Source organism: Callospermophilus lateralis, unplaced genomic scaffold (assembly GCF_048772815.1).
Source record: "Callospermophilus lateralis isolate mCalLat2 unplaced genomic scaffold, mCalLat2.hap1 Scaffold_120, whole genome shotgun sequence".
Classification (NCBI taxonomy): Eukaryota; Metazoa; Chordata; class Mammalia; order Rodentia; family Sciuridae; genus Callospermophilus; species Callospermophilus lateralis.
The window spans coordinates 1,200,664-1,210,301 of record NW_027512320.1 but is presented as its reverse complement, the minus strand read 5'-3'; the positions used below and the strand labels follow the sequence as shown (position 1 = coordinate 1,210,301).

Here is a 9,638-nt window from a genome sequence, read left to right as displayed (position 1 = left end):
ACCAAGGATCTCATATACTTATGGAAGTGTCTACCAACTCTTTTGGGGCATTGCTTTCTCAATTTCCTTTTTCACTTTGCCCCATCTGCCTGAATGAATCAAGGGAAACCCCAATTTTTTAAAAGACTTCTTCTTTTGAGTCAACTGTTACACTGGGAACTTTCTGACCTCACCAGAAGCTAAGATTGGTGTTCAATCTCAAGTATTTATGAACATATTTCTCTATCCACAGAAATATATACCCTGAAAAAAAAAAGGACGAGGTTCCTGGTCCTCTTGACCACTGGTCAACATAGAGTAAACACAGAATGAGGCTTGGAGAAACTCAGAGTAAACGTGAGTACTTTTTTCAATTTTAAAGAGGCAGAGGAAATGATAACTAAGAGTTAACAATGTGAATTGATGATAATTGCAAAGATAAAAGATAGTGATGAGAAGGAGCAGTGGGAGGAAATGAGAATAACCTTGGTGAAGAGACAGATGAGTTGGGTAGCAGAAAGTTCTTTACAAAATGTAGGTTGTACCAAGAGAGAAATAATAAAAATATAAAAGAGAAGTAAGGTGAAAAGAAAGAGAGTCATTTGGGAAGATTCTTTTAAAAATGCTTTTATTAGTGCATTGCAGTTATATACAAATGGGGTTTCATTTTGACACAAACATACATGTGTGGAAAAGCATTTGCTTCATTTTAGTCCTCAGTATTTCCTCTTTCCCTCCTCTCCTCTCTCCTTCTGTTTCTCTTTCTCTATTTTACTTGTCATTCTTCTATTTATTTATTATTTTTAATTGGTGTTGTATAGACATACATAAAGGTGAAATTCAGTGTAATGTATTCATATTTGCAAGTAGCATAACTTGGATAACTTCATTCTGCTTGAATGGATTCTTTTAAGAGGGAGAGAGAAGGGAAGTGTAGAAATACACTGCCTCAGGATCATGGTATACCATAGGCTCTGACTCTGATTTTGTTTGACTTAAAAGACACCAAAATATTTGTATTGCAAAAATGTTAAATAATAGTTTAGAGAAATATAGAGAATCGATGAAAAATTATTTAAATTTAAAATTAAAGTTTTGCTTAATCTCATCAACCCTCCAAGGTGAACTTTACTAGGATCACATTGTACAGTGGTCCTGAAAAATGCCTTTTCATGTAACAACATGTCTTGGGAATTTTTATGCTAATACATAATGATATGCATAATTATTTAGTTGTTACATAGAATTTCATTATATACACTGATTGTAATTTAGAATATATGATATTGATAACACATATGTAAGTATTAGGTCCTTTTTTTCACAACTATTTGATGTATTCCATAAATAAAATAGCAGCTATTAAAAACTGCAATGCACATTCTTTTATTTGTAGAAAATTAATGAGTTTAAAAAATGGATAAAATCTATTGAATTGATATTTCTGAAAGATTTTTTTTAATTTACAGTCTCAGCAGCATTTGTTTCCTCACTGTGGGTACTTATTTCCTCACATCCTTGCCAACACTGCAATTTTTACTTTCCTTCTACAAATCGATATGAAAAATCACACTACAATATTATAGTTCATGTTTCCTGATTGATAACCATTTATAATTTCAGCAAATTATAATTTTGGCATATTTTCTGCTCGAAGCTTTGCTCAGTTTTCTAATTGATTTTGATATTCTTTATATAATATGAATTGTAATATTGAGACAAGACTTTTCTTTCATGTATTCCTTATTGTTTTAGGTTGTTTTTGTTACATAGAAGTTTTAATTTTTATGTACTCAAATTCTCAACTTTTTATGGGTGTCAGGTTTTATGTCTTGCTTATAGAAATGTTTCCTATTCAAAAATTATAAAAATGTTTACATTTATTTATTTACCACTAAGCTCTAAAATCAATATATTCACAAGAAATATTTAAGCTGTCCTCTAGATACTAAAATGTTTTGGATGTTCTTACATTTAGCTTGCTCCTTGGTAGAACTGCATTTCTTACACTTTTTGGCCAAGTTATCTAACCAGTTTCTTTTTGTTTTGTTTTTTAGGACAAGGAGGCCGGCATTCCCAGCTGGTCACTTGGGTCTTTGCAATTGTTTGCATCTCTCTTCTCAGTGCCTGTTTTATTGCAAATTGTTTTGGTAAGTTATTAGCTAAGGTGGAACTCTTATTGAATTATTTATTGAAAACAACTTTCATAAGGTTAATCCTAGCCTTTTACTGTCTTGATTTTCCCCAACGTATAAATGTATAATACATTCAGTGCCTTTGATTTAAAATTTAGACTTACCTAGTTGCCTTTTATTGTTTGATGGTACTATCTTGTGCCACAGAATGAAAGATTATTTTAGGTACTTGTAAAAACTGGTAAAAATAGTAAAGTTTTGAAGTGGAATTACAAGGGGCTGCATCTTATGAGTAGGGAGTAGGCAGAAAAAAAACAACTTTCTAATGTATTCACTTTGAAAGGGAGAGCAAGGTTGGATGTTCCCCCTCCATTCCCTTCTCTGCCTCCTTCTTTCTTTCCCTCCCTCCTCCCCTCCCTCCTGCCCTCCCTCCTCCCCTCCCTCCCTTTCCTTCTTTTTTCCCTCCCTCCCTCTCTCCCTCCCTCTCTCTCTTTCTTTCCCTCCCTCCCTCCTTCTCTCCTTTCTTTTTTTTAAAAAAAACACATTATTGAGAAATGATTGACATATAAAAAACTGTAAATACTTAACAGACACATATGAAGTTGGAGGATAAGTATATATTTATGGGACCATAAGTATCATCACAACCATAGGAAAACTTGTTTTTTTATGATATCAAGACCCAAAATAAAATTATTAAAATAAAAGTAATATTACACAGGTACAAAAACAAACAGACTAGAGGAAATAATAGAGATCTTAATTACATATCCTGCATACATAAACTTTTTATATAAAAACAGAAGGGAATATTGCATAGTTATGAGAAGAGGATAATTTTGCTAAATTAATATTTAAACCCATTAATTTATCTATATTTAATAAATGAAACTAGGCTCATGCATCACACTAAGTACAAACATCCATCCAAATTGGATTATTGACCAAAATGTGAAGAGTGAATTAATTAAATCTTAAAAAGATAAATGGAGAATATCTTTATGATCTTGATAGGGCAATGATTTCTTAAATCACAAAATGCACATATAAAATAAATACAGCTTTGACAAATTATAATACATTGAAATAAGAGTTTCCATATAAGAAGATAACAAAGTGGAAACAGAAAAACCTAAAAGAAAACATTTGTAGTCTATACAACTAATATATGTGATATCCACACTACAAAATCTTTTCAATTCAATAGAAAAGAATATCTACAACATAATAGCAAAATTTTAAATAGTACATTATAAGAAAAATGATAGACAAATAAACACAGGAAAGTCAACCTCATTAGTCAGGAGAAACGCAACTGCAACTCACAATGAGATACCTTGCAAACATTCCAGGACGGTAATGATTAAAAAATCTGGCACTTCCCAATATTGTTGATGCTATGGAAAATTGGACCCGAACTGCTAAAGACATGGTGCTTGTGTGAGTGTGAAGCAGACAACCTCTTTGGAAAAGTGTACCATGATTATAGTTTATAACACGTTTATGCTATCGTCATCCATTGCACTTCTAGGGATTTACCTTACAGAAATACATGCTCATGTGCTTTAGAATGGTGGTGAATATTGCTCAGAGAAGCATATTCACAACAGCCAAACACTGTATATAATACAAATGTCTACTAGAAGTAGAATAGATAAATATGTTTTATACATTACTATAGCAAAGAAATGGTTGAGTTATTGCGCATGCATTAGCATGGATAAATTCCAGAAACAATACTGAGCAGAAGATTAAAACCAAAGGAATACATTCCATGATTCCATATGGTCTTGGATTACATTATTAAAGTGGTAAAATTGTGAAGCAAAGCACTTTAAAAGTCATGAAATGGTTACCTTACAGGATAAATGGAATGCATTTGGGTTCTGAAGGCCACTGGCAATATTCTATTTCTTGAGTAGGACAAAATACCTCGAGTTTAACATATTATTATTACATGTTACAATAGTTTTCTAAACTGTACATTTATGTTTTCCACTTTCTTTAAAGCATTTGGCCATATTTCAGAGAAAATTACTAATAAACATTAATATCAAATATAATTTTCAACAATTGCTTTTTAAAAAATATTTAATTAATTTTTATTTTTAAAATACATGACAGTGGAATGCATTACAATTCTTATTACATATACAGAGCACAATTTTTCATATCTCTGTATATAATGTATGTTGACACCAATTCATGTCTTCATACATGTACTTTGGATAATGATGTCTATCACATTCCACCATCATTGCTAACCCCCACCCCCTCCCTTCTACTCCCACCCCTCTGCCCTATCTAGAGTTTGTCTGTTCCTCCCATGCTCCCCTCCCTACCCCATTATAGGTCAGTCACCTTATATCAGAAAACATTTGGCATTTGGGTTTTTTTTGGGGGGGGATTGGCTAACTTCACTTAGCATTGTTTTCTTCATTGCCAACCATTTACCTGCAAATGCCATGATTTTATTCTTTTTTATTGCTGAGTAATATTCCATTGTGTATATATGCTACATTTTTTTAATCCATTCATCTACAGAGGGGCATCTAGGTTGGTTTCACAGTTTAGCTATTGTGAATTGTGCTGCTATAAACATTGATATGGCTGTGTCCCTATAGTATGCTGTTTTTTTTAAAAATATTTATTTATTTATTTTTAGTTTTCAGCGGACACAACATCTTTGTATGTGATGCTGAGGATTGAACCCAGGCCGCACGCATGCCAGGCGGGCGCGCTACCGCTTGAGCCACATCCCCAGCCCTAGTATGCTGTTTTTAAGTCCTTTGGGTATAGACCGAGGAGGAACAGCTGGGTCAAATGGTGGTTCCATTCCTAGTTGCTCTCAACCAATTCACTTGTTGCTGGCACAAGGAAACTGCATAGGAAGAAAACACAATGTGTGGGCTTTAACTATTAGAGTAAGAGAAAATTTAGACTGCTTTAATTTTTCTATTAAAGTTGGTTATATAAAGAAAGGAAACTAAACTTTTCTTTCTTGACAGTGACATATAACAATTTTTTACGTAAGAGAGGAATGCAAAGGTTCAAGTTACCAGAGTATCATATGAAGCTAACGTGCATCAGAGAAGAATCAGGACTAAAAGGTATAGATAGCAGAGAGCATAAATGAATGTCTTCTTATTTTCATTTCTATTCAAATTCATAATTTGATTTAAAGAATATAAGCAGTAAGCCAAGGAGGAGTAAAATAACATAAATAAGAATCTAGCATAGAGGTGAATATATAAGTAAACTGGGAAAAATATTTCTCATGACTACACTCAGTGGAATAACTGGAAAAAATATAATAACACATTCATGGGCTATTTTCGACATCCAAAATATAACATGAATTTAATTCCAATTTATTATATGGACAGATTCTTCTTAGACTATATAGCTCAGCTGAGGTATCTTTTTATCTTTTATTTGCAGTCTCATTTAAGAGAATGGAGAAATGTTTGAGTTTTAACAGATTTTCTTTTGACTCCTTCTGATAAGATGTCTTGCAAAAGACTTTAAGGAAACACTTTATATTTGAAAGTAAATAGATATAGGGACATTGTTTTTGAAGAGAATACTAAGCAATTTTCTCATCGACATTATGTGGTTTCAGGTACTATTATTTAGAAGATATTTAGAATTTAGTTTTTTGAAATTTTGCTAGGGGGGTGGGAAATGGGAGATAATGATTGTGGTAATCCTGGTATTACTTACACAAATGTTAAATGGATATTAAGTCATAGAATAGTTATGCAATTTGTCACAGATGAAAAAAAAATTATCTAATTTCCATTTCAATTTTCACCTGAGGAGATACCTGGAATTGCTGTCCTATTGGCTGGAAAGGCTTCCAGTCCAACTGCTATCTTCCTTTTAATGACAACAAAACATGGGCTGAGAGTGAAAGGAACTGTTCAGAGATGGGAGCCCATCTGGCGACAATCAGCACAGAAGCTGAGCAGGTTTGTCAGGAACTCTACCACAGTTTCTCTACTGCTTTTAATTTCTTTTCAGGGAAAGAATTTTTGTGCTCTTCTAGGCCTCTGGATCTTTTCTTCATCTATTCCATATGCTTGGTGGGCCTTTTCTTCTTCTCTTATTTTTTTCTTCTCTCCTTCCCTCCCTCCTTCCTTCTTCTTCTCCTTCTCCTTCTTTCTTCTTCTTTGGGGGTACTGGGGATTGAACTGAACTCAGGAGCACTCAACCACTGAGCCACATCCCCAGCCCTATACTGTATTTTATTTAGAGACAGGGGTCTCACTGAGTTTCTTAGCATCTTACTTTTGTTAAGGCTGGCTTTGGATTTGTGATCCTCCTGCCTCAGTCTCCTGAGCAGCTTTGATTACAGGCATGGGCCACTACGCCCAGGTAAACTGTGGTTTTAATATAAAGCCCACCATATGTTACAGTATACTTTACCATTTCTCTGATAATAGAAATGTTACATACATGTGGAATTATATAGTAACATATACATCTATCTATGAAACATTTTTTACATGTTAGAAAATTAGCTATTTTTCTTTATATTGTCAACTTCTCATCTTTCTGGGTTTTATTCAAGCATTATCTCTTCTAGAAAATGACCCCGATGACCTTCCCTACTCCACAATCCCGATTCTAAGTTGTAGGTACAGTTGTAACTCATTTGCAAGTGAGGTCGTAGCATTTACTCTAGTGTACTAAAATGTCTGTTTGCTACACCATCTCTTCCATTGACTCCCACTTGGGAGAGGGCTGGAGCCTTTAATATACTCATCTTTGCATTTCTAGTGTTCTGTGCAGAGCCAGGTAGGCACACTGGATAAGACTTATTAAATGTTTGGTGAGTATGTGGGTAAACGAGTGATTAATCAGGATTGATTATAGCTTCTCAAGATAAATTACAGACAAAAAAATTGAGATGTATAGTTCTAATTCCAAATAAAGAAATATTTGGGTAAGTTCAGTTTTTCAAAGATGAAACTTATTTCCTCATATATTTATGACTCAGATTCTATTTTTTTCTTAATCAATAGTTTCCTTGAGTATTCTATCTCTAAGCCTTTTCCATCTATAGGATTGCTGCTGTTCAAATAAATGCAATTTAAAGAAACAATTTAAAAAGGCAATTTTAGAAACAAAAGCCTCTACAAATAAAATGCTATTAAGCAGGTATTAAGAGGGCTTCAAGTATAGCTCATTTAATCTACACAGTAACTCTATGAAGTAGTAAGTTGTTCTTTTTGGAGATAAGAAAACTGGGGATTCAGTAAGACAAAAGTATTTACTAAAATCATTAGAAGCAGGATTTGAAAACAGACCTGATATCAAATCTTTGTACTAAACCAGTAATCTATTTGACTTCTCTTTCTCAACAAAAAAGCTATGGCTTAAGTTCAAATATATCTATAAAAATCTATATTTTGTGTGCAGAACTTTATGACTAAATTTTTGGATAGACGATTTTCATATTTCCTGGGACTTACAGACGAGGATATGGAAGGTCAATGGCATTGGGTGGACCAGACACCATTTAATCCACACATGGCGTGAGTATATTTGTTGGGGCTAAGGGCATTTATAGGCAAATGTGGGAAGATGTAGCAAGAAGAATTAATTGTAGAGTGGAACACACCAATGTAAAATATTTACTCAGAATAGAGCAGTGTGGATCAAGTAGCTTCTGTAGTCCACACCCAGTTGCAGAATAATCCTGACTTTAGCAAAATTTTTGGTATTTTTATTTATTCAATATTTATGGAAGAATGGATAGCTTAACAGTTATTTGAGAAAATAGTCCTTAAACTTGACATTTGTATAAACAACATAATGTGATATATATGTCTTCACTATCAGCTAAGAGTATACTACTGTATATGTATGTATGTGTGTGTGTGATTCAATTCCAGTATGGGGATTGAATCCAAGTACATTATACTACTGAGATATACTCCCAGTCCTTTATTTTTCATATTGAGACAGGGTATTATTAAGTTTCCAAGGCTGACCTTGAACATAATTGTGATCTTCTTGAGTCTTTGACATTACATGTGTGCCACTATGTCCTGCTGATAAAAATTATTATTGAGAATTATAACCTGTTTTTCTTCTGTGAAACCAATATTGTCTAATATAAACAAAATCACAAAGTATATAATTACAATGTTTTAGCAATCACAAGAATAAAGCAAAAAGAAATAGTAAAATTTATTTTAATAATGCTTTAATTATCATGAATAATATATTTAACTCAATAATCCAAATCTTGTTTCAATGTGTGATTAATAGAAAACTATTAGTAAGATGTTTAAACCCTTTCTTTCTGTACTAAGTTTCCAAAGTAAGGTGTGCACATAACAAACATCTCATATGGAGAGATCACATTTCAAGTGCTCAATAGGTGTTCAAGAGTCACATCAAATAGCGACTCTTGAATTGCACAGTGCAGCTCTGAAATGTTCAATAGGGACATTTTCTCTGACATGGTCCCCTGATAACTATATCTGTAATCCATATCATCTATATCTCTCTCTGTTTCTTCTTCTTTCAGATTCTGGCATGAGGATGAACCTAACAACTTTCAGGAAGAAGACTGTGTTGTCATTGTTAATGTCCAAGATAAATGGGCCTGGAATGATTTTCCTTGTAACTTTGAGACAAGTAGAATTTGTAAGATACCTGGAACAGGATTCAACTAGAAAGCTACAAAGTGATCCTTGTGATGAAAAAGAACAACCAAATCAAGCAGGGCAGAATGTAAAGCATCATTCAAACAGAAAACATGGAGTCATAGAGCATTTTTCAGTCAGAATGCCCTTATTGATTTTTGTTTAATTCATGCAAGATTGTGTGTATGTGTGTGTGTGTGTGTGTGTGTACAAGATAATGTGATTTTGTGTGGTGTTTTCATGGAAAGAATCATCTATTCCATGAGAACCAGTTTCATTATCTTTGCTTTCTTGATATTATCTCAAGGTAATTACTTTTTGTTTGGTATGCATTGATTAAATATCTAACAGAATCACTTGAATAATGCAATCTTTTTTGTCATTTTTTTTTTTAATTCTTATCTCTTAGAATTCTTAACTGGTAGTGGTGAATCATTTTTTTTTTACCCAAGTATCACAGACTTTGAAGTATTTATGTGATATTTTTATTGTTTGATGTTTCATTTTCAGACTTTGAAGTAATGTCATTAAACTGACATTTGTGAGTGAAAATTTTCCAGAACCATAGTATAAAACAGTTCTAAATTATGGTACTGCACAGGTAGAAAAACAATGAATAACCTTCTTACTCCACTCTAAATAATTTTGAAAGCAGAATGTATCAAACTGACTTAATATCATTTTTAGTGGAAAATCCCATTATTGGCCACTTGAACCAAACACCTTCAATTCTATAGGATTGAAGAAAAAAGATCCTTGGGAAGATAAAAAACTCACCTTTGTATTGCTTGCTCCTGATAATCATTACTAAGGCTTAGATCTATCCTTTAGTAGAGATGAAATGTATTCCCTTTGGAATTATAGG

The 9,638-nt window shown here is 33.0% G+C and overlaps 1 protein-coding gene across 1 annotated transcript; it reads left to right on the top strand.

Annotated features, from left to right (window-relative positions):
- Positions 1 to 308: 308 nt before the first annotated feature.
- LOC143386713 (C-type lectin domain family 4 member D-like) lies at positions 309 to 8,803 on the top strand. The gene is made up of 6 exons (XM_076841602.1): positions 309 to 336; positions 2,037 to 2,129; positions 5,123 to 5,224; positions 5,934 to 6,085; positions 7,539 to 7,654; positions 8,656 to 8,803. Exons 1-6 carry the CDS (start codon positions 309 to 311, stop codon positions 8,801 to 8,803), a joined length of 639 nt encoding a protein of 212 aa, XP_076697717.1.
- The last annotated feature ends 835 nt before the right edge of the window (positions 8,804 to 9,638 follow it).

Excerpts from the sequence above, each read along its gene's own strand:
- LOC143386713 (XM_076841602.1), top strand. The coding sequence starts at position 309 with ATGAGGCTTGGAGAAACTCAGAGTAAAC. Across the intron at positions 2,130-5,122 it reads TTTTATTGCAAATTGTTTTG|TGACATATAACAATTTTTTA; the intron begins GTAAGTTATTAG and ends CTTTCTTGACAG. Across the intron at positions 7,655-8,655 it reads CCATTTAATCCACACATGGC|ATTCTGGCATGAGGATGAAC; the intron begins GTGAGTATATTT and ends TTCTTCTTTCAG.